Source organism: Sebastes fasciatus, chromosome 15 (genome assembly GCF_043250625.1).
Source record: "Sebastes fasciatus isolate fSebFas1 chromosome 15, fSebFas1.pri, whole genome shotgun sequence".
NCBI classification, from domain to species: domain Eukaryota; kingdom Metazoa; phylum Chordata; class Actinopteri; order Perciformes; family Sebastidae; genus Sebastes; species Sebastes fasciatus.
In genome coordinates, this window is record NC_133809.1 from 27,997,938 (window position 1) to 28,024,085 (window position 26,148).

Sequence of the window (26,148 nt, forward strand, 5' to 3'; positions counted from 1 at the left end):
GGCCGTAGTAAGGTAGACAACGAGCTACAAGCTCATTTTAATCAAAACGAGCCGTCCACCGAGCTGGACACATAACATTGGTCTCTATGTGCAGCCGGCTGAGACGTGTGGTCAGGGACCGTCCACAAATTGCAACGCCAAAAAGAGATGCTATAAAAATATTCAATAACTTCACTATTATACAGTGTAGTACCATCAAAATTACTTCACACATCAATATGGTCTCTGCATAGTTGTACTACAACACTTAGTTTGGAAAAATATGCTTTTGCATAATTTTGGTGAATTTTAATGGGAGTGTAGTGTAGTGCCACCAAAATGTCTTAATTAGTTTAATAAGTATAATCAGGAAGAGACCATTGATGTGTGAAGTAATTTTGGTGGTACTACACTGCATGATATTGAAGTTATTGAATATTTTTGTCGCAACTCTTTTCGGCGTTGCACTTTGTAGACGGTCCCTGACCACTCGTCTCACAGCCGGCGGCACATAGAGACTGATGTAATGTGGTCAGCTCGGAGGACGGCTCGTTGTGATTAAAATGAGGTTGTAACTTGTTGTCTACCTTACTACGGTTAGAAAGAGCTGTCGTTTGTGTTTTAACAACGTTTCGGTTATGAGTTATTATGAGAAGTTTGAATCTGTCAATATCTTTCCAACTTTACCGAAGTACATCATCTAGGGGGGCTCCGTACATCAGCAATGCATGGACTTTCAGGAATGACTGGAAGAAGTGCTCTATAAAGTAACTCGAGGGAACGAGTTACTAAAAATGTTCTCCTAAGGGTCTAGGGGGGCTAGATTTGTGATTTGTGATTTGTGAGCCGTTTGTTGTTTTTTATTTGGAAGAGCTAGTTAGTAGAATGAGCATTATGAGTATACTGTATGTGGTTGAATAGTAAAGAAATGAGTGCAATGCACAGAAATGCTTTAAAATAATTCAGTGATGTGAAATTGCTAAAAATGCTACATGTAGCACCTACCATATCCATTAGTCACTTTTTGCTTTTAGTGCGAGATACACAAGAATAAACATTTTGAGGCGCTCCACTTTTTTTTTACAAACTGCATCTTTAAAGAAACAATTCAAAGAGAGTGTAACACATACATACGGTATATCGGGAACTTACATTGACAAATTGCCCGCATGATTTAGGCATGAAGAAAAGAATTTACAAAGGAAGAGTTGTGTAAGAATGTTGGATAGCCACTTGGTACCGTTAAAAGATCATTTTTATCCATTGTAGATTGTGTTCTATCTTAAAACACGACGGTACAGGGAGGCAACAACACATACATCCACAACACATAACATAAAAAATAAACACCATAATTCTGTTTTTTTATGTTTTGTTTTTTTCCTGGTAAATAATTTCTTTCTGCTTTTTTTTTTTACAAAAGAATGTGTATCTACATGTTTTTCATTGCAATAGACTTCAATAGTATCTAAAATCTATTCATGTAACAGTTTTTGCTTAAATTGTAATTAGATCTTTAGTGTAGAATGGACTGATGACTTTATACTTTAATATTCTCTAAAGACAAGGGAGAAGGTGAAGAAGGGGTGGGACCTATGAACATACTACATAAGAAATGAGGGTGATGAGGGTGACAGTGTAAGTCAGTTGCCATGTCCATGTAAAGGCAGTACGAAGCGGTCGGGCGGCATTAGAGCTTTTGGCTGTAAGGAAGGGATGGGGATATACAAACAATGAGCAATATACATGCCCATCTACAGAAAAGAACAGAAGAACTCTAACACTGACAAGTCTGACAAACCCTAAACTGCAACTTCTTAGCCATGCAATTCATTTGTTTTTTGTCTTACAGTCAAAATATTATTCAGCAAAGAATTAATTTGTTTTGTCAAAAATAGATTTAAAAAATAAAAATAATAATCTGAAAAATGGAAGATATGTGAGAAGTGGATTGGGAACTGCTCCACCCACTAATTTGTGGGCTTTTGCGTACATTTATAAAAATGCCTGACGTTAAGTTGACCGTGCAACTGTTTGTGTTATAAACTTTGAACATACTGTAGGAAAATAAAACACACAAGTTAGTCACTGAAGTAGTTCCAAATCCAAAAAGTCTAATTATATCAAAAAATAGTTCACACTGCGATTTAAAATATTATCTGATTGACAAAAAAACAAACCAAACATACTTAATAAGCCAAAAACCATAATCAGAACCAAAATGCCAGTGATCAATTGGAGAAATACAAAAAATATATGACCAGTTAAAACTATCAAATGAAAAAATGTTAAAGATGAAAGAACAAAGCCAATATTTTTGCACACAACTACAACCAGATGCACACAATATAAAACAGACACTGTTGAGAGAGGCACTCGACTGGAGGACGGGCTCCTCTCTCATCTGTAATGTTAGTCTTAAAACATGAACCGGCCGTGCAGTCTGGGTGTACATCAGAGAGAGACGGTACTGGCTGAGAATGGGTTATTATTATTGTTATTATTATTAATTTTTGGTTTTGTTTTTAGTTGCACTGCAGGATGTTGATGCATGCTTAAAGTAAGTTGCATTTAGGGAAAGTAGAAAAGAAACAACACAGCAAACTGGGAGCAGGTAAGACTGACCAATGTTAGAAAAATAGGAGACGCACACTGTGTCCCAATCCCTTACTATGAATGAATTAAGTTAGTGTAGCAGTTTGTACTGGCAAGAAACAACATGTGATACTCATGATACAACATGTGTGCAGACAGACATCAGTCAAAACTGCAACTTTGTTAACGCTACAGCCAATTCTCCTCTATTTCTGTTGTGCAGTACATTGCAAACGTGCATCACCACATTTAAACATCAAGTGAATTCTGTATGCAAACGGACATGTTTGAGTATACATCATTTTGTCACTTTTCCAGTGTGAACACACACCACCCCCCCACCCCAAAAAATATACAAAAAAAAAGAAGAAGCGGGCTATTAGTGTTTAGTATGCAATTGGGACACAGCTCAAATTGAACTAATAACAGTGGGGAAGAGGGGACAAAATAAAAAAAACACAAAACATATATTTAAAATATTTGTCATGTACGATATGTGTAATGCAATTTAATTAGGATTCAAGTATGATAAAGAGTCAAAAAGACGAGCTTAAAGCTGATATCCATAACGTTGTGCGGCGGTGGAAGATGGAAGAGGAGGCTGCGGTTTATCTGAACCTACCAAAACGAAACTTGTTCCAACTAATTAGACATTAGATACTGATGGACTTAAAGCTGTTGAATTTGATGCATGATAATATAAATATGTTGACACCTCAGTTGTTACTGTCTACCGTGACAGGTGTGAACCAACAAGCTATATGACCAGCTAATCAATATTTCTCTATAGCAGTTAATAGTGGGTCCGAAAGATGCACACTGGCATTTAAAGCGAAAGCGGGTTATGTATTTCAGATTTTTTTGTTATATTTGTTGAAATTATCTTTAAATCATGACAGCAATCAATAAATCAGATGCTCCGACAAAAAAAAAGTGTGCCCCATGTTGCCCACATGGACCTTGCTCTCTAGATTTAGGGACTTTTGGAGCTAGTGCTGCTAGCTGCTTTCATTGGAAAAGAGTTGACAACAGTGGACTGTTTTTTTTTTAGGTTGGATGATTTTTAAAATCTAGCGTACTCTTGCTGGTTTCTCCAATGTTATCTACCCAAGCTTTAATTTCAAATTATAAGGGGTTCGCAAACACATGTAACAGGAGCAAATTTAGGAGAACAAATGGGGTCTGTGACGGTTTAGCTCAAACTGTGGTATGTTTTGTGTATTGGACGCCATCCATGTTCCCACTCAAGGAAGATTAATTAAAATGCTTCATTGACATAAGAGCTAAGAATAACTCTCAAGCCCAACTGGATACTACAGGATATGTTTATGGTAGATGGTGAAAGAGGAGTACTCGATTTACATGTATTTGGACGGTGGGGAAGTTGTGCACTCAGAAAAAACAGGCACCAACATAGTTTCCTAGCAATGGTATCAAATATCTGCACTAATGTACCATCAACAACAGTTAGCCAGTGTGATAGCAGGCGCTTTCATTAGAACGGATCGTTAGTCAGACTCAAACAAGAAAACCTTGTGTGGAAACAGTGCCAGAGTTTGTATGTTTTATGATAACTCCACCGCTCAGAAGGATGTATAAACATTTGACTGAAAAACAGTATGGATACCAGCTTTAACCCCATAGTGTCTTTTGACATATGATCCAATATTTTGCCTAATGCTACACACATGGTTTTTCGATGTAAGTAAAAATATAACTGGAGAGGAATTCCATAAGATGGCACATTTCTGAGTAGTCTATGATCAAGGGAAAATTAATGGAGACCAAACGTGTCATTTGGAAAATGGTCAACACATAAAGTTTTTTTTTTTTTTGTGATTCATTGCAGATCCTTTGGTCTTAAAAAGGGTCTGTTCACCAATTGTGAGCATACCTGTTGTACTGTATAAACACCTTTGTGTAAAGCAGCTTCAATGATAACCCTTTGGTTCTTCCTTTACAGTGTCCCATATTTTTTTAAGATAAACAAACCCATATTTTTGATTAAATTACATTTTTAGGAACTTTTTACACACTGGTTTTGATGTGATTTATTTTATCTCTTAACTTTCACCTTTTACTTTAACTTTTACCATAGTCCTTCATCTCTTATTATTTATTTTATACGGTAGTGCCTTCTTCATCATTTTAATATTCATTGGTAATAATTTCTATTATATTATTAATCAGCACGGACATTCGCCAGTCGTTAGTCACGTAACTTGTTAGTATCGTCAGTCGTTAGTCACGTGACTCCTTAGTATCGTCAGTCGTGTGACTCGTTAGTATCGTCAGTCGTTAGTATCGTCAATTGTTAGTCATGTGACTCGATAGTATCGTCAGTCACGTTACTCGTTAGTATCGTCAGTCGTTAGTTGCGTGACTCGTTAGTATCGTCAGTTGTTAGTCCCGTGACTCGATAGTATCGTCAGTTGTTAGACCCGTGACTCCTTAGTATCGTCAGTCGTTAGTTGCGTGACTCGTTAGTATCGTCAGTCGTTAGTATCGTCAATTGTTAATCATGTGACTCGATAGTATCGTCAGCCGTTAGTATCGTAAATTGTTAGTCACGTGACTCGTTAGTATCATCTGTCGTTAGTCATGTGACTCGATAGTATCGTCAATTGTTAGTCATGTGACTCGTTAGTATCATCAATCGTTAGTCATGTGACTCGATAGTATCGTCAATCGTTAGCCATGTGATTCGTTAGTATCGTCAGTCGTTTGTCACATCACTCGTTAGTCAGTGAAGTTAACTTCAACCACGACCATTTCCTAAAAATAACAAAGTGGTTGTGCTGCTGAAACCTAACTTCCTGTGAAAACGGATGTATATTCTGAAAGGACACTATGCATGTAACGAGCGTATACTGACACGCCGTCCATGACACGTCCAACAGTAACGTAAGAGAGGTACCCCCGTGCGTTGGTCTCCAATGCAGAGGGGCGCTGACCAAGCGGCGGCATTTGACGAGCTGGGAGTGAGAACAGTCTATAATATGTATGTGTTTATTATATGCAATACATGGCCTTTAATACAAAGCTTAATGGTCATTTTATAATGGTCACCTTAAAATACCTTGGCTCTGTGGACTTCTCAAGGAAAGACAGTGAGCTCATACTTTATGCTTCCACTGCTGGTAATACAATGAATGGCGCCTAATTTATGTAACGCTATCGCTTATCCTATATGGTCAGAATTTATAGTATACCTTCTAGATTCTGTGTGCATAATATGAATGGGTTAAAATTGTTTTAATTAATTCGATTTATTAGCCCATATTACACGCGTTTGGTCTGTAAAAGACATTAGAGTTCTTTTTTGTGGCACCACATGTGAGTAAAATTGTGTTATTGTCATTATTAAATGCGCTGAAAAAGAAGATCTGTGTTGCACACTTTACCAGATGATGTCTGTAATGCACGCCTTTGAGGAGTTTTCCTACTGTTTTTGGTTTTTCAGTGTGGTCAGAGATCTTGACGAATGGTGGCTGTGCTTTTCAGCATCAGCTGGTTTAGTTTGGACATATTATACCAGCTAAAAGTTCTGACTTGTGAGGAGCAAATTTTGATCAAGAAACTGGTGAAGTGGATCTAACAGAGACAATAATCCCACCTTTCAAAACTGTCTTTTAGAAAAGCTTTGTATTATTAGATATGGTTGTCAGATTTATGAGTGACAATTACAGCTTTAAGAGATTACCCTGGGCATTAATGGGTCATTGGTCATTAGGTGTTTTTTTACCAATACCATATTGTATGAGTCAGAATATCTATGGTCTCCAAGAAAAACTATATAACCTGTTTGCCTGGTCATCAAATATCTAACAGTTTTATAGTATTATTAGCTATTCAAGAACCCTTCTTAATTGCCATCTTATGAAATTAATTGACGGGGAAGGAGAACACGACAGTTTTACAACAGAGAACAGAATCACTTGATAACTTCTCCAAACAAACCAGACAGCCACACTGACCAAATAAAGACGGTGTGGGGTAAGATAGACAACATTCAATGGTGCTGCGACCGCAAAAATGGCTTCCAACTTAAACATGAATGCAGACAAAGCAAACCAAGTTAGTCTAAATACAGGGGCATGGAGTCTATCAATCAAAAAGCATGCAAAGAAATGATCAATGGTCATCCTGAAGACAATGATTCGAAGAGTTTGCTAAACTACCAATGATTGCTTAAGAGAAAAAAATAAAGTGGAAAAAACTAGACTTTGTGTGCAAAAAAAATCTTTTTATACCATCTACACTAAAAGAGGTTCAAATGCAGTCCGGCATTAGAAGGAAGTTGGCACTGGAAGACTTAAAATTTAGGAGTGTACAACAGTTTTCAAATACAACTGCCAGTTACATGTATAACTTTTCCTGTTAAAGACGAGAAAGCTGATGGTAAGAAAAGATTTTTTTTGCCTTTTTTATTTGCTTTGAAACCAAAAGAGGGATGTTTTCATTGAAAGCCGCATGGTATAAAGCCGCATGGTTCCCCCGAATATATGTGTAAATAATAAATCATCACCCACCAAAACGTCATGCCACACATGATGAGGCCAAAATACAACAGCGTGTTTTTGGGTGATTGGCGAATAGACGAGAATGATGTCTCAATAACAAAAATTTTGAAAAGACCAAAAAAAAAAAAAATAGGAAATAGCATTGACTCTTAAAATAATACAAGAAAAGAAATTTCAAAATAAAAGCATGCCGTCAACGTCAAAATTATGTTAATGTTAGAATGGTGTGAATTTCTGTGTAAACACATGATTGGATGACTGGGGCCCTGTCTTTGTCTTTCTTCACAAATCCCCATGAATCTCAGGCTACACAGCACAGCTTTAAACCCATTTACACCACAACCTTTCACATGGTCTTTGAAAAAATTTGGGAATGACCTTCAAAAAGGGAGAACTGGTGGTCGGCAGAACGGCACTAAAATCCTCACCAGTCGTGCTTCTGGATGTATCCATTAGGCTACAGATATTTCACAATCTGCTGTTTATGCTCGACATAAACAATTTCAACATAGGACTTGAGTGTGTGGATTTACTGTAGCTGGAAGATTTGTACAGGATTGGACAGCTTGTCTTTATCCTCAACATGAACAAAATAGTGAAGCCGACATGCCATTTACACCCAACAGCATCATTTTTAAGGTCCCGTATTGTAAAAAGTGCGATTTCCATGTCTTTTATATTATAAAGCCGGTTTAAGTGCTATATAAATACTGTTAAACTATCAAAACGCTCAATATACGGAGAAAATACACACAGCCCCTATTCAGAAATTGTGCGTTTGAAACAAGCCGTTAGTATTTCTGTCCATTTGTGATGTCACAAATATACAATATATAGATCATTACACGGTTTTAAACATAAACATTCAAAAGGTGTCCCAGTTTGTTTCCTGTTGCAGTGTATGTGAATAACATCAGCTGACAGGAAGTAAACATGGACCCAAACTGTTGCCTGGCAACGCAATTCCGTTGCAATTCCATTGAAATGCGCTAAAACGGAGCATTTCAGACAAAGGGTGAATACAGGTATATTCAGGCAGACAATATGAGGAAAATAGAGTTGTTTTTTTTTAGCATTACAGCATGTAAACATGTTCTAGTAGAAACACAAAATACAAGTAGGAACCTGAAAATGAGCACGATGTGGGACCTTTAAAGGCACCCTGTTTGCTGTTTGGGTGGATATTGAATAAAATGACTTATGAGATCATTCAAATAAGCATTATATTTGAAAGGTTATGCTGTATTGTTTTAAATTGGCTATAGCTGTAAACAAAAACATGTTATGAACATGTTCAAACTAATAAACCTTTAGAAAATGAACCTAACTGCCATGCACCGTAGCATGGCTGTTTGCTGTATCCTACAAAAACTAATGTTGCTAAAATGTGGAAATTCCCAAATTCTTTCAAAACTGATTTGCTAAGTGATCACAAGGCTTAGACATTTTAGAATTTTTTAGTATTTAGATACAAAAAAGACAGAATATCAAGTACACCTAAAAGCAAATATGACCCAAAAAAAGGAAAAACTCATACACAGAAATTCAATGATATCTGTTCTCTATAACATGTACCAACGTAAGCCAATATGGAAAAAAGCACAAATGAAAACAAAACATCTCTATAGTCTAGACAACACTCTGCATTTTAGCTGAGAACAAATGGGAAAACAAAGACTGTGAAAATGGATTGTTTCAGAATGAAGATCAGTAGAGCGGTGAATGGCAGGAGCAGTGGACTCAAACACAATGGGATACATGTTGCAGCATCAGTGCAGAGAACATGGTTCACCATCATACAAATTTTGCACATTTCCAATGACATGTACTAACCCTTATTATTCCTTTCAGCAGACAGAATTTGTATATATATTGGTGACCATGTTAACCACTTTGGAAGACCCCATGTGCAAGTGTAGCTCATGATATCAATGGCTTTCTGTTTTACTCAATGAAGCTAAATTAACTTTCTGTATGACTGATGCACCAGTTTGACTATTTTCAATTTGAATTGGAACTTTGCATTTAATAATCCAGCTTTCCTTGTATCGGGTAATGTGTAGTGCAGCTATGCTTACTATTACTGTTTTATGAAGTTACACTTTGTTTAACCATGGGGTTGTGATGCTATGAGGATACCTCGATCCTCGGGTGCAGATGATTGGAAGCACAATAAAAGCAAGCAAATGCAAACTAACCTAGCCCACCTGCATGGCTAGTTTCACACTCCTCCAGGTCTTCGTCATCACTCGAACACTCTGCAGATGACACAATTTCATCTGTGTGCTTCGTGGGCAGAATGTTGAGGTCATCAGAGGTCACAGCCACAGCAAAGATCCCCAAAACACAAAGAGACACCAGCAAAAAAACATAGAAGGCACAACAAGACAAGGGGAAATATAGAGTTAGAGTTAGAAGGTGAGCATCAAAGTTCATTTTTGACCTTGAAAACAATGGTTTGACAAAAAGATCTTAACTCAATGTTCACTTTTTTTCAGAGCTTTCAACTGCATCTCACAGTCGCTCTCGTGTTATGTGAGTTTGCTCAGTTGTCATAGAGATGGCTCAGTTGTTGTCATATGACCTAAATATCAATTACATGTCAATGGTCTCTGGTGTCTGATGTGAAATGTCCTCGATCTTTCTCTGGCCGTCCACTGACTCCTGTCCGTGACCTTTGACCTCTTCCCAGTGGATGCTGTGAGTGGTTTTATTCTATTCTACATTAATTATATAACTGATAATGTTTTGAGAAGAAATAAGTTAACATTTTCCAATGATGGATGTTTCTTATAGTTTATTCAAATGGTAGTCCTAGTATGTTACAGAGTGTCCTTTGACTGGAAGACTCTGGCTCGATGTTCTGACAGGTTCTCTCCAGTAAGGGAGCTCCACCCTAATTTAGCAGTGTCCAATCATGGTCATAAATTGTGTTTTGAGGCTCTTTGCTTGTAGCCACAAGTGTCTGAGAAAGACAGCAGTTGAAAGCTAGAGAAAAAACTAGTATATGGACCTTTGCTTGTGTTGTATGAATTTTGTACAAATTCTCAGATGTACGTCTCTTTGTACAAAAGTGTCTGCTACATTAAATTGTAGGATTGTAGAATTGTAGTTAAGATTTTTTTGTCAACAAACCTGATGAGTTAAATGTAATGTATGACAACTTTAACAATAGCAACTCTACCAAAGCATGCATTTTCTAAATCCTCCAATGAGAGCTTTTAATGATGTGAAACAGCAGAAATTCAGTTTGTATTAACAATTAACAACTCCAGTACAGCTGTGAGAGAAGTCAGTAAGATAAATTAGACCAATATGTGGAAGTTCCCTATGTGAGCCCTGTCCCTGTCACTCCTAAACCAATCCTGCTGTCACTCAGCAGACTATAGAATCCAAATAACATCAACAAACATATAATAGAATAAATTGGAAGATTTTGGGGACACACTCCCATGCCACTGTACGTCCTGGGCCCCAGCCCAAATCTCGTTTTTCACTTAATTTGGTACATTTAGAAGGGAGTCAAGTTGTTTAAGAAAAAACAGGTTTTGATTACTGTCATATTTCCTCCTGTTCACACTTGCCATTAAAAGATCCCCTCTTAACATGCTTCCAACAGAAGAGATGGGGGGTGGGGGGATAGGGAAATGTACAGTCACCATCCCATTCATACATTTTAGTTTTTCTGAAGTTAATACTATATGAGGCTTCAGCAGTGTTAGTGTGAGTTAATCTTTCAAAGTTATAGTCTGTTAGTGTCAGGGGCACGGGGAGAGGGACGCAATTGCGGACCAGCGGAATCTGGTCTGCTTTTCCCACAGTGCGGTAGCCCAGGAAAGAGCTTTATCTGAGAGAAGGGATATAATGTATGCCACCTGGGCTCGTTCTGTGTTAAGCATGGAGGGCTGTAACTCGAACACCAGGCTACATTGGGTTATAAACCCTTTGCATTTCCCTGGATGCCCGTCATAGCGGGCAGGTGTTGGCATCTTGGGTTCATTGGCTGCTATGGAACTGTGGGGCGGAACTGGAAGTGGATTACTGAATTTGGTGCTTGGATTTCGGGTGGAGTCTGCAACTGGGTAAGTATTTCTCGCAACATATTATCATGGGCAGCCTGTTCTTCAGCGATGGCACGTAGCATCTGCTCATGGGAGCCTAACAGGGCTCCCTGTGCAGTGATAGCCTGCCTGTGCGCCGTTAGCTGTGTCAAGTGTCAAGCTTGAGGGCAGCGGTGTCAATTGTCGCACGGTCCACTGTGTCCGTCGTTGGCTGACCCATTCTGTCAGGGGAACGCGAAGAAGGACGCAATTGCGGACCAGGGAAATCTAAAAGTTAGGGGAAACAACAAATGAAAACGTGCCTAAAATGAAGGCTCCCTAGACTCGATATAGCTTGAAAAGACTAAAACTAAAACATCGCTGCAGAGCAGCTGACTGGAACATAAAGGAAACAAAGGAAAAAGCGAAGGCAGGCCACACAGACCTAACCCACTCTAAGAGACTCCAGCTCTGAGAAGAACCTAAATGGTGAGCAAATCCCAGAGATAGGTTCACATGGTACTTCTGTGGATTCACATACTCCTATACAGATAGAGCAAAAACAGGACAGCACTCTCACTACCTCTGACAAAGAGACAACGAGTCAGCATCTGAGCACTGAAACCAAGGGGTAGATATAGGCTTCAACCACCTGATCCTCATCAGGGACAATCAGGCTCCACAGCTGCCTCTGCTCAGAGATAATTAACCCAACCAGCCTGCTGAGTGGCAAGTGACCATCACAGTTAGTCCCAAATTCCCTCTTTCCTTCAGAAGGATAGTAACTCAAAGTGGGAATTTAACACCATAACATTGGATGATACTTACATGATTTGATTAACTTGACTGCTGATGCCTTATGTTTGCTCAAAAATGAAAAAAATATATATATAAAATTTGGAATGTATTTTACACAGAAGAAGCACTGTGGTTTTTATCCCCATCTCTTCCACTGAACCCACTTTAGGAATGGATTTCTTAACGGCCAGTATGAACAGGAGGAATGATTATAGCAAGAGCAAGCAACAACTGTTTTAAATGTACATATGGAGTCCTGACAGACTTGAAAAAAATGTTCCTTTAATGTTTCAATCTAGATTTTAATCTAGATTTTACAAAAAACAATCTATGTAAATGCAAACACAACATAAATTGGGTCATTGCTGTGTGCATCTAAATTGAATTTCACCATCAATCAGAAATGTCTGGCTGACAATAGACCAGATACATTTGTATGAATGAGGCTTTAATGAAACCAGACTTTTCTGGTCATAATAACATACTCAGCAAAACAAAAATTAATCAGAATCAGACGCAGGGTTATTGCCACATAGGCTTTCACATACAACAGTCAAACAGCTTTGCAAATGAATGTGGACGCTCCGAAGAAAAGCACCATTTCTTTTTTTTCCACTGACTGATTACCTTAGCATTCTAGTTTTGATAGGAACCACCTCCTCCAGGTATGTTATGGCGGCCGTCTTGGAATTTCAAGATCACCATCGTTTCTTACAATATCTCAGCTTCTAAACCTCTTACGATCATTATCTTGATTTCTAAACATACATTTTCAGGGCTAATGATCCCCCGGCTCCTCCGGTCACATGTTGAAGTGTCCTTGAGCAAGACACTTAACCCCAAACTGCTCCTGATGGCTGAGCCATTTGTGTGTGAATGAGTATTTAGATTAGATCCTGATCGGCAGGTTGGCAGCTTGCATGGCAGCCTCTGACATCAGTGTATGAATGTGTGTGTGTGAATGCTGATATGTAGTGTAAAGCACTTTGAGCGGTCGTAAGACTAGAAAGGAGTTAAATGCAAGTTCATTTACCATTTACCATCTTTGAACCTGGCCTTCATTTTGATCTACACTACTACGCAGTTTTGTGACTGCACATTACACGGTTGTGACCATAGAAAGATGGACGACATGACAGCTCCTCAAAAGTGAAGCCAAAACATATATTTGATAAGAAATGGTGGGACCTTGGCTGAAAGGAAATCCCACTGTGATGACGTGGCGAACGTGGGACCAACTCGTAATTCCCCTATGGCGTCATGTGGAAACCAGTTGCAATCTATCCACCATGTGGAGCAGTGATTATCAAAACAGAAGTGGTCGTAGCCTACCTGTGATCAGCTGTTCTGATATTATCATATTTGATGTGTATGAGGAAGTGTGCTTCCCACACAGAACATACTTATATCTTATTCTTTTCAAGAAACTCAGAGACACTTTACACAGATAAAATAATCATAAAACAAGGACATCATAAAATATATAGCACACAACATTAATCATACTTTAGAAGCAGTTCTAAAAAGTTGAGTTTCGATTAGTGATTTGGATGTGGACGGGTTGGTGCAGTCTCTGATGTGTTTGGGGAGTGAGTTCCAGAGGGAGGGGGCGGCTATGGTGGAGCAGGTTGGTGAGGTAGGACGGGGCTTGGTTATGGAGGGCTCTGTGAGTGAGGAGAAGGAGTTTGAACTGGATGCATTGTGGGACAGGGAGCCAGTGGAGGTTCTGGAGGACAGGGGTGATGTTATCACGGGACCGGGAATGGGTGAGCAGACGGGCAGCAGAGTTTCTGGATGTACTGGAGTTTATTGAGGACTTTGGTTGACGAGCCCTAAAGAACGCTGTTGCAGTAGTCGATTCTGGATGTGATGAATGCGTGGATCAGAGTTTCTGCAGCAGAGAAAAGAGCGATGGGCGGATACGAGCTATTTTTTTGAGTTGGTAAAAAAGGCAGTCCTGGTGATGTGGTTGACGTGGTGTTCGAAGGAGAGGTGGCTGTCAATAATTACTCCAAGGTTGCGGATGTGAGAGGAGGGGGGCAGAGAGGAGAGAGGTGTGAGTAGTAGGTGGACCGGAATTCTGTTCTTCAGTTGGTTTATGTACTTTTGTAAAAGAAGTGTCATCTCATGATCAGGAAACAGGAGGACGGGGGAAGACTCCCAACGGCTGGAAGTTGGCTGGGAACCGGTTGGCAGCCGGCCGGGAGGGGAAATTTTAGGTAGCTGTATCTGTAGCAGCTTGGTAGCACACGCTAACAAGCTGCAGCCATGCTCGACTAGTGATTGGCTCAGGCTGATGTGTGGGCGGGACCTCGATATCGCGGCTCCTGCACCTCGATCACTACTGCGCAGACTCCGGCTCCAAATGAAAAATCTCAAGATTGCAGCTCCTGTATCCAGGATAATTTGGCTTCACGTTTGTTCAGTGGGAGGAAGTGGCGACACGTCGTCCATCTCTATATGTACAGTCCATGGTTGGAACGCTATTGTGGTGACACTCTGTCTACAGACAGACAGTAGTAACCTGTTCTGTGGTAGTTCCTGCTACAGTAGGTGTCTCCAGGACCACATTTTGCCATGATGACTCACACATAGACTCACAAGGTGAAAAAAAACTTATAGTCGGGTCAAAAACCTCAATTCTGTGACCATTCTCTGGCTGAAATGTTTTGATGATTGATTTGACTTCTATGGAGACAGACTAACCAGTCACAGCTGATCTGGAGTCTACCATCCAGCTGCCGTCTCTGAGAGCTGACTGTCAATCACTCGTGAACTCCGACCAAACGGTCAAACTAGGCAGCGCTGATCAAATATGAATCAATATTCTGTTACGTTAATGCCAAATTTCTCACCTCAAATGTTTTCAGAATCATCTTGTAGTGCACGGTTGAGCTGTAAAATGAGAAAGTTTGTGACCCCGCAGCCGTGTTGAGATCAGTTGAGGAAATACCAAGCACCGCCCACCGGCCAAAGCACAGCCAATAGGAATGCTCTCTCTCTAAAATGACCTGTTATTGGTCAAGGTTTCCTGTCACGGGCTAGATTTTTTAAAGCCTGTAAATAGAGCCATGAGGAGATGCAGAAGTCTAGTTTTCTCTCAGAACACTTGAATTACAATATGCTGAAAGGTTGTTATGGAATTTTTGCCCAATGATGCCAAAAATATACTGCCTACCCCCACTTTAATAAATACAGATGCTAATAATTAATCAATAATATAAAGGCAGGGAGAGCAAACACTGCTGCTCTGCCAGTGAGGACAGTGTGTCTTTATCAGTATTAGATCAGTGCAAACACAAACACAAACATCAGATGTCTCTACAGCTGTTAAAGGACGTCTCATGTCTGTTGTATTTATTTATGTCTTTGTTAAGCGTCCTTGGGTTTCATGAAAGGCGCTATATAAATCCAAGATATTATTATTATTATTATTATGTCTCTAAAAATATATTTCCTCATTTCCTCTCTCATCACATGGTTCCCTTGTGTCCATCCATAAATCCCCGGTGGAGGGACTAAGATGTAAGGAAATACACAAGTGAAGGAAACGTGGATGCAATTAAGAGACTTGGGATGCACCCACTGAACCTCCACTGAAAAGTGGCTCCAGCAACCCACTGCTCCTAAATACTTAGGATGGGTTAAATGCAGAGGTCAAATTCCATGTACTGTATGTACCTGTATGTATAAGATGAATCTATTAAAACATAAGTTACCCTTGGCCTCCAAGGTATGCAATGGACTGGACAAATGTAGCTGCAAGAGTCAAAGTGGATGTGGCACCATAGGAGCTCATTCATGCAGAAAAGCATTTTGGAACTGAACTCTGCATTTGTCACTATGAGAAGTGTGCAGTATTCCGTTTTGTTATTATTTTTTCTAATTTGTGTGTACAATTTAATATTTCTGTTAATAATAGGCATGTCATACATTGTTAAATAGTATAGTTCTATTCCTAGACCCTGAAGAGATACAGTATGTTTAGATTGTGATCCTAAGTGGCTTAGAAGCTGAGATATTGGTAGATATAGGTTTTTACATTGCGGCCAACTTGAAAATCCAATATAATGTTTTTTTATAGGAAGTGGTTACTATGAAAAAGGGAAAGCTCTGTCTATGGGCAGCATTTGGGGAAAACATCCATCACATTCACATCCATCTCAAATCAAGTACTAAGCTGCCTGACTACAAGGAATTTGCCTATGTATTTGGATGCATAACAAGAAAAAAAACCCCACTAACAACAAAAATATTGCAAATGTCAGGAATCATAAATATAAATTTGAAATAAAAAATATGAAAAGTACATAAAACAGATGTGAAATATATCAGTTTTAAAGTTAAGAGCTGTACAGTGCTTAAAAATGTAGAAGATGGAATATGCAAAATATTGACCAAGGAATGTGGAAATGTATAAAGTATAAAGAACATGTACAAAATAATAATCCTAAAATTTGCATCAATGTAATGCATCAAGTTAGATGTGGAGACCTTTCATTAATGTACCGTGTAGTGTCAACCTTTATCAACCTTTTGGGTTGCACTAATCATTGATGCAACCTTTTCTTCAGTGGATATTATGAGTATGTCCTCTGTTCCCTATCTGTATGGGTATTAGAGAAGTCTATCCATACCTGTACAGTTGAGGAGGATCTGTGTTTCCGCGTGGTAGTGGTGGACATCATGGTAGTGGTCTCAATGAAGGTAGTGGACATCTCCGGAGACGAGGCCGTGGTCCTGGCTGAGCCTGCCACACTGGGCACATCACCTACCAACCTCACACTTCCGTTAATCTTGACGTTGGCGTTGCCCTCGGCAGCCATGTTCAACACTTTGAGGCCATTGTAATAAAGGCCAGACAGTTGACCCTGAAAGGGCCGGTTGTGATCACTACCACCGATCGCGACTGTTGCTTGAGTGTTGAAAATTGTTAGCTGCCGTCCTAGAGGAGACATCCAGATGTAAGATATTTTCAACAGAGAAAGCACCTTTAAATAAACATTTTAGCAGCATATTCATTTACAAAACGACTAAGGGGCCTTATTTTATGTGACGGTGGAAAGACCAGCGCAAGCAGTACTTCAACAGTTTGGTATTTTCCTGACCTTGAAATTGTTCTTTGTGGTATTTTGATGCCCAGCGCACAGAGCACAGTTGGGAGAAGAGGCGCACACAGGTGGGAGGTTCATGTAAATGAGTCATACAGTTGTTGGTATTTTGGTGGAAATTAGCCGCCTTTACATCCTTGTTGTGTATACTCACGTTCATGCGACCATGGTGTAGTTTGTTTATAACCCAACCCTAGCTTTTTTACTTCTGGCGATTGCATTCACTCTTCAAAAATGATAAAAGTAGTGGTCACTTTTGAAGATTATCTTGCTCAACAAAACGTGTTAGTATCATTTGCCAAAGAGCAAACACACAAACGAAAGCCAGTCCCATTGGCTTTTTGTCGAGAGAACCCATGGCTATGCTAATTTCCTGATTGGCCTACAATAAAAGTCATCCCTGCACCACTCAATTAATCACCTCACCCAGCCTGTTTGCACTTTGCGCCGCTGGACATACATGTACCAAAATAGTAGGTATAAGCTTTAAGATGCCCACGGTTTTCCGCTGGTCGTTGAACTTGCACAATTAAAATAGGACCCTCAGAGTCTACAGCCATGCCAGCAGCTACATGCATATTTATGAAAACATTTTGAGTTTTCTTCTCAACTCATTGATTTAACTCATTCATTTTTATTATATATTGAATTATTTTACTATTTATTGGTTCATTTATATACAGTTATTTAGTTCCTTAGGTAGGTATGTATTTATAATTTTTTTAGCCCATTTGAAGTGTCATGCATGGGTTTACATTTATGTTCATGCTAGTGACATTAAGTTTAATAGTTATAATTAATAATGAATAATAATTAACATAATTTGGGTCTGACAACTTCAAAAGAAAGTTTGTATGAATGTATCTTATGACCTGCGTTAATGTGGCATCTTCAGGGTTGAAGTGAGCATCACAGAATAATCTCAAATCTAATGTTTCATTGATTTTGAGATTCAATCACATTTAATTTAAATAGAGTCAATGAGCATTCATTTAATCTTCCATTATAGTGCAGATAAGGTTTTTTTCACATCACATCAGCATAGTGAACATACATATGCATAGAAACACGTTTGTTTGAAATTACCTTTGTCTTGTAGCCACTCTTCTACTGGTCTGGCGTATTTGAAAGGAATTTTCTTATTGGCCATTTGATAGCGTTCAATGTCACTGTTCCCTTTAAAAGTTTAAGAAGACATTTATAAAGACATTTATTGATCATCAGCATCATATCACCGGGAGCAAACATTTACAATATGTTTAAATGATTTTAGATAGATTACATTTTGAATAAACTTGTACTAACACACAGGATCCGCCCTCTGCTGGACTCTATGGGTAAAACTTTCCTTCAATCACGAGCATGCATTCCCCCAAGTGAAAATTTGCACAAGCATCTCCGGCCAATCAGGACGTGCCTTCGCCTTCAGCGAACAGCGAACGGAGTCGCGGCTTCTCGAACCTCTTCATATCTCTACGGCGGCCCGTGTTGAGCGCAGCGGCAGCTGCTAATAACTGGTGTTAGGTGTTTCGCTGACGTCTTCCCAGCCCATCACCCAGTCCCGCTGTCTCAGGCTGACATTCTGGACCATCGCTTTGGCCAAATTGGTAATCTGATTCTGCAGTCGTGGTTCGTGTGATTTCTCTAGCTACTGTGGGCTCTCGCCATGTGTTGCGAGGACTCACGACTCTTCCGCGGAAGGACCTGTCTCCTGAGAGCTTCGGATGGGCGAGTTGTTGGTGTGCATTCACGGACCTCACCACTGGTTAGGCTTTTTCCAGTAGTTCCAATTGTGGCTGCCGTTATTGAGTTACAGTACTACAAACCGGCGCACACAAATCGCTCCCCGGGTTAAGTGGGTTGCCTGGCTGTATTACCTCTTCATCAGAAAATAATATACACAGTGTTAGCTGCTACTTTACTGGCGAGCCGGTGGTACGTTCACAGACCTCATCACCATGCTTGGCTCTTCATCACTTCCTACTCCCTGTTTTGGCCGTTGTTACTATGTACCAATCGTTCACCGGGTTAAAGTTGGGATGTCTGGCTGTATTATCTCGGGAGGGAAAATACACCTCAGTGGGGGGGAGAACGCACTTGTCTATTTCTCCTTCATCGATCACCACACGGGAGATGGGGAGATTGAACGAGGGTTACGATGTCGTAACTGTAGTTCTGTGACATGATGTTTGCTGCTTCTGCTTCAAGCCAGCCAAACGGTGATGCACTCAAGGAACTCATCTCCGGCTCGGACCTTTCCATAACGGTCTCCCATTGGCCAGCCTTCCGTTTATGGAAGGTCTGGTGGCGGTGAAGGCTGAGACAGGGTATCACAGCCTGTTAGCTGCCGCCCAGCAGCTGGTCGCTCGTCCTCCAAGAGTTTAAATGAGGAGTGGCGACGCAATTAAGGAGGTGAATCTATCCTCCGAGATGGAGATGGATTACCTCTCAGAGATCCGGGACATGTTACAGAAACAGGCTGTGCCAGTCATCCGCACTCATAACAGACAGAAAGGGTTTTGGTCTGTATACTTCCTGGTTCTTAAGAAGACGAGAGATTACAGACTCATTTTGGATCTCAAGTGGTTACCGTGACAGATGCAGCCCAACAATTGATTCGCCACCATCTACAATGACGTTTACAGGTCGAGGTAGCTTCGAAAAACAGGAAATTATTGCATTTCGCTTTCCAGGAGATAGCCTACAAGTTCAACAAACTGCTATTCGGTTATGCCCATTGCCCATAGCACCTTCAGCAGATGTGTCGACGCGGCGGTTCCGTGGCACGAGGGTCTTCTTTTAGTCCAGAGAATGAGCTATGTTCCACAAAGACCAGTTGATCTTCCAAGTTGGGGTTCACTATCAATTGAAAGAGGAGCAGCCTCTGTCACACTAACAGATGGAGTATCTGGGGGTTGTGCTCATCAGACCACAGATGAACGGCCCTGCTGCAGGCAGTTTGCAGCTGCGGTGGGGTGTAACGGTGACGCCGTCGACCGTCATGAATGTGCTGGGGTTTAGGGCAGCTGCCCTTCCAGCGGTATCGCTGGAGATCCTACACGTGTTGCCTACTGAAGGGGGTTTGCCAACCTTTGATTAGATGCGAGGAAGCACAAGTGGGGCTTGGTTACCATTCTCCGATCAGTACAGGACGACCTGCGATACACAACATCTGTTGCAGAGAACACCACTGGGACGAGTGACCTCCAACGTCACAGTGTTCACGGTTGCGTCCCTGATGGGATGGGGAGGGACCTGCCTGGGAAGAGTGGTAGGTGGTGTGTGGCCCAGATGCAGGACCGACACATCAACCTCTTCAAGCTACAGGCAGTGTTCTTGGTCCCCCAACACATCAGGCACCAGATACTGGGGAGGCACGTAATGGTGAGGACCAACAACCGCAACACGGTGGCCTACATCAAAAGGAGAGGCAGAGTTCAGTCCGCTGCCCTGTTGAGGATGGTAAAGAGGCTGTTGTTGTGGACCTCAGAGGACATCCGACATTCCCGGGTCGGGGGAGCAGGGGTGGATCTGTTAGCCAACACCCACTGTCCGCTGTGGTTCTCATGGGCACAGCAACAGGATCCACCCCTGGGGGTGCGTGATTAAAACCGCTCAGAACATCATCGGTCATCTACCGAGCATCAGCGGTATCGGTGAGGTGAGGTGAGGTGCCTGCGCACAGCCCAAAAGATATTAAAAGACAATATCAACCCCAGCAACAGCCTGTTTATCCTGTTGCCGCCTGGCAGCGATGCAGGAGTATCCACTGCCGTACCAGCAGACTACAGAGCAGCTTCCTTCCTCCTCAACACCACCTCATCCTCCACACTCCACCATAAATACATGATATGGAACTTTCTGTTACGCTGGTTTTGCACATTACATCTTGTTTTATTTATTTCATTTTATTCTAATTTGAATATGTGTATAGAAGTTCTATGTGTGTGAGTCATATACTGTACATCCGGGTGCAAATAGTCACATTGGCTATCCCGCCACAGGTGCAAATAGTATTGTTGGCAACTGTGTGCGTGTGTGTGTGTGTGTGTGTGTGTGTTGGACACTGCTCTTCTCCCATCGCTCAGATTCCAAGGTGTTACAACTACAACTACTACAATAAAATGAAACTGTTGTAGCTCTAGGACACTTCATGTTCATGTATTTGAAGCTTAAATTAGAGGATCTGCTGTGATGGGCATGAGCATGGGGTCCACTTGAGGGTTTCTGTCGCGGACAGGCAAATAATAATAAGAATAAGAATACATTTTATTTAGTGGCGCCTTTCAAGACACTCAAGGACACCTTACAATGATAAAATAATACTCAAACAGATAAAAAACAGCCAGACATAGCAAAGACACCAGCAGAGCAAACACAACGAGACATTTAGGCAGACACGTATGCTGGACTGATGAGGCCTGTTTGAAGGTGGGTTTTGAATGTTGTAATAGTGTCAGACTGTCGGATGGGTGGAGGGAGGGACTTCCAGAGCACCCGTGGTGCTGAGGCGTGAGGTGGGGGTGGTCAGAATACCAGATGAGGATGAGCGCAGGGAACAGGAAGGGGTGTTCTCCTGAAGGAGGTCAGAGAGATAGGTGGGGGCGATGTTGTTGAGGCAAATGTCCGCTGTGTCTTTCCCACTGACACTGGGAGGGATTCTTGCTATGTCCGTATGATGGAAATAAGACTTTATTAAACCTTTGACAAAGGATTAGATAGCAAAGTCTCAGTGAGCAGCTTATCCGTTTCCCTCCAACCTCCAAACATCCACACGCAGCACTGAGCAGCAACTCCACAAAATGTCTTGACTTCAAGATTGTATCCGATAGTGGTAATTGCGTTTGTCCTGTTCGGGTATATTTAAGGTGTTGCAGTCAAACCCCCCTCACTTCCTTGGATCTATATGCCCAAGTGGAATGCTGCTCACACTCTTCCCTACAGTTTTTTTTTACTATCTACTGTAAATTCACATCCTCATTCTATGTTCTCTTCCATTCCTTCTTCCTCCCTTTCACTCTGCAAAAACAAATTAGCTGCAGACCCATTTCAAATCCATTTTCTTCCATTTCTTCTCTCCATTTTCTTCTTTAACTTTAACACCACTTCCCAATTGCTGTCCCACAATGCCTTAATGTTCCATTAACAAGGCCTCACTGAAATAGGACTATCATGAATTGAGCTATTCATCAATCCCATCGCAAGCTGACAAGGAAGGTTGGGTCCTCTAGAGTAGTTATAGAAATGCTTCACCCACAAAATGATCATTTATACATCAATAACTCACCCCGTTACATTGAATTCTTGAAGAAAACTTTGTTTTTCTCTCATGCCTCCACAACGAACGGAGAATCCAAATCATAGAGAAAATTCAAACAAAGTTTTCTTAAAGAATTCAAGGTCACATGGGGTGAGTAATTGATTTACCAATTATCAATTGGTTTTGACTGAGAGTTATATTATATTTTGCTTCTCAACTCCAGGCCTCTAAGGCAAAGCTAGAACCTCAGCCTCCTTCATTGCTCACACTGTCTCCGTTATTTGTTCATGCCAGTTGCCAGACCACCAAATTCAAGGAGAGCTGTGCCACAGACCGAACTTTGCCGTTCCTATTGGAGACCAACAGAGGTCCACAGAGTTCACAGATTAAATAATAACACTTAAAACAGTTGTAAATATGAGTGGGATAGCTCAGAAAAGAAGAGTACAAAAAAAGTAGTAAAGAAGTAAAGGCCGGAGAAGGAACAGTAGCTGTATGTTGTAACTCACACAGGCTACGCCCTCTACTGGACTCTATGGGTAATACTCTCCTCCAATCATGAGCCTGCAGGACGTGCCGACCCGAAAATGTGCAGACCCCACATTATATAAGACAACACACAGTGTTCTTTGTCATCCTGTTCTCTTCAGCGAACGGCAATTTGCCCACCGACTGCTCATCTCCAAGGACGCCTCTAGAACCTCGTCATGTCTCGGCCTCATCGCCTGCTTTGAGTGCCTCGGTGCAGACCATGCAGAGAGCGGTGTTCAGCAGCCACCAGGTTACCCAGCCTTACAGCGCTGCCCAAGATTGGCTTCAGCAGTGGTGGGATAACTTCTTGGTGTGATGCATCACTACGCAGCTTCGCTACCGCTGCTTAGCTGCAACGCTTTGCTGCGACTAGGGCCTCACGGCCCATCTGCCTCCACAGTCAGCCAGCTGGTCAAAGACCAGGAAGCCTCTACTGCTGCGTGACAGGGAGATGCTGGAATATTTCGACAAGATATTTTAAGTGGAGCGCAGCTGGCTGCAGCTGCTAACAACTTGGGCGTGTTGGGCATCTCGCTGACGTCTTCCCAGTCTAATGCCCCCGCACTGCTATCTCAGACATCTCAGACATTCTGGACCGTAACATCAGCCAAATGAATGATCTGATTCTGCAGTCGCGGTGCTGTGTGATGTCTCTAGCTACTGTGGGCTCTCGCCATGTATTGCTGGGACTCAATAAACCAATAAAATCTCCTGGGAACCCCCATTGCCACGAAAGGGTTTTTGGATCTATTTCATCTGTCACTCTTTCCCTCTATCTGTCACTCTCTATTTCATCTGTCAGCTCTTTTAACGTAAGGAGATAAGGAGAAATCACTGCTTATAGCCCCACCGGCCACTTGCTCATCATCAGAAAACAGCTGAGGCAAGGCGTACAAGGCGATGTTGAGGGAGATGGAGCCTTGGCAACATGGAGCCTGGCCCCTGCAGCCTCCCTTTCCAGGCTGCCTCGGAAAAGGCATTCCAACAGAGGGCTCCTGCAGAACGACAGGGCAGAGATGCTGGTCTATAGGAGAGCATCCCTGACGATGTAGGTTGCGCGGTGAATGGCAATTTTTTTTTCCTCCTTCCTGTTGCTGTTATTAATAACGCAGATGCTGGTAATGTTGTTGAAACTGTACAGAATGTTCTGATTAAAACAAATTACATTTCTCAAAGAGCACATTTCCCCTCTCCTCTCCACCTCCCTAGCGTTCCATGACGTCTCGTTAAATCTGCATGAAACGAATGTGAAGTTTATGGCACGTGTTTAGCTGGAAGAGGTGCACTGAACAGCTATTTGTGTGCTTCGGGGATGGTGTGGTCGGTAAAGCTCTGGCGGGATGTCTTTGTGAGTGCACAACACATGCAGCGAGTGTCGAGGACATATGTACAGCGGTGCCATGGTCGACACCCTGTCCGTTGTCGGGCTCCTTTTCAGGGTCTGTGCTCGCTGGAACAACACAGGACTGGTGAAAAGGGTGGGGTGTGTGTGTCAGTTGTGTTTCACCTGGCCCCCTTTGGGCACGATATACCTACATGTTCCGGTGTTCCTTTATGATCCAGGGAATGTGGTGTGCAAGGTGTCTAGGTTCTAGTCTTTTTGACCTATGCAGGGTTTGGCCATGGTTCTACACCGTTCAGCTGCATACTACCTGGGTTGGCTGGGGCCTCCTACTTCTCCGCTGTGGCGTCCAAGGTTATAAAGAAGTAGGTGGGCTGTGGTGTCAAATCCTTAGCCGGTCAGGATCAGTGTGGTTGGGTTGATGTTATGTGGCGGAGAGTCCAATAGAGGGCGGAGCTTGTGGGAGTTAGAACAAAGGCTACAATATTGTAATATTAGTTCTATAAGCACATACAGAGGGGGCCCTGTCGCTTCTGGGCCGCTCGCTGAAGACGGTGTGGGATGACAGAGTAGTAGGTTGGTTGATAGCCCAGTGCGTTTGCCCTTTTCTATCCATAACTGATGGAGGGAGGAGAGAAGAGTTGGAGGAAGAACCCACTCGGTAGGGAGGCAGCATGTCCCATGCCCGGCCAGTTGAGTATTTATTAATTTTTTTTGCTGTTTGCTTTTGCTTTTTTTGTTTTTGATGACAGACAGCTGTGTGTGCTGCCTTATATACTTTGGTGTCTGCACGTATTTGGGTAGGCTTGTCCTGATTGGCTGGCTATGCTTATGCACATTTTCAGTGGGGCGAATGCATCCTCATCATTGGACGAGAGAATTATCCAGTCCAATAGAGGGCTCCGCCTGTGCTTATAGAATTAGAGTTGGAGGGCTTCGCCTGTGCTTATAGAATTAGAGTTGGAGGGCTTCGCCTGTGCTTATAGAACTAGAGTTATAATATTGTAAACTTTGTTTTACTCCCTCAATCTTACTACTCTCTACTACTGCACTGACAGATATACTCCATCATGTGCTAACTCAAAGCATGCGTGTGCTTCTTTTAAAGCGCTGATTAAAAGCTTAAAAAACACTAATTACACACAAGGTGAGAACAAAAGCAGGAGTTGTACAGAGAATTTGATAATGTTGCTCTTCCATTGGAATCAGATGCTGCCAAGTGACCTTCTCAACTGTTTCATAATGACGTGATCCCATCGCCTTGTTATATTTTTAGGTTTTCATTGTCAGATCTCTTAACAATTATGATTGCCAATAAGTTTGTATAGTAAAGGTGTAAAATAAAGATGATGATGAGTTTTACATTGGATTGATTAATTATTGTTGTACCTGTTGGGAAGTGTTCATTGATCGACCAGTTATCCACCTGCAGTGTAGCATTGCCACCATTCCTGGTGAAGCGAACAACATGGTACTTCCCATCATTCACTGGGGTACTGCTCTCCTCCACACTGATATCTGCTATGCCAATGTTGAACGTCACTCCAATTTTGCCTTGTTGCTGAAATGAAAAAACACAATGATTAGTTTATATCACTCAAACTTACATTTCATCCTGTCAGCCAAACACACCTCACTGTCGCTTTTTGTATTCACTTGCCCTCGTTGAAGAAGCCGTGGTTTGTTGTGATTCCATGACTGAACTACAATCACTGTGTGGAAATCTGAAGGTTTTCCTTCACAGAGCATTATCATGTTAGACGCCAGTAAAGGCATTAAAAGATGATTGTGAGATGGCTGCTCTGCTGTTGAGCTGGACTGGAATGTAACTGTAAGGTGTATTCATGAAGTTTATTAGCAAAAATATTGATTATTCAAACACAAAAAAATCTATGAAATTAACAAAAAGCAGGAAGGATTTTATTTGTTTTTATGTAGTAAATACTGTAACTTTCTTTTCATGTTTTTT

At 41.4% G+C, this 26,148-nt stretch overlaps 1 protein-coding gene across 11 annotated transcripts in view; it reads right to left on the reverse strand.

The window, feature by feature from the left end:
* The window catches only part of nrxn3a (neurexin 3a), a 188,885-nt gene that overhangs the window by 5,655 nt on the left and 157,082 nt on the right, over positions 1-26,148 (reverse strand). For 7 of the 11 annotated variants that reach the window (XM_074659992.1, XM_074659990.1, XM_074659988.1 and 4 more), the window contains 4 exons: positions 25,569-25,740; positions 18,133-18,222; positions 16,573-16,880; positions 9,296-9,383 (listed from right to left, as the gene is read on the reverse strand). In XM_074659992.1, coding sequence (XP_074516093.1) covers positions 9,296-9,383; positions 16,573-16,880; positions 18,133-18,222; positions 25,569-25,740 — 658 coding nt within the window. Of the gene's footprint in view, positions 1-1,131; positions 1,683-9,295; positions 9,384-16,572; positions 16,881-18,132; positions 18,223-25,568; positions 25,741-26,148 lie in introns of all 11 variants that reach the window. The other 4 variants (XM_074659989.1, XM_074659996.1, XR_012597206.1 and 1 more) reach the window with 3 other exon arrangements.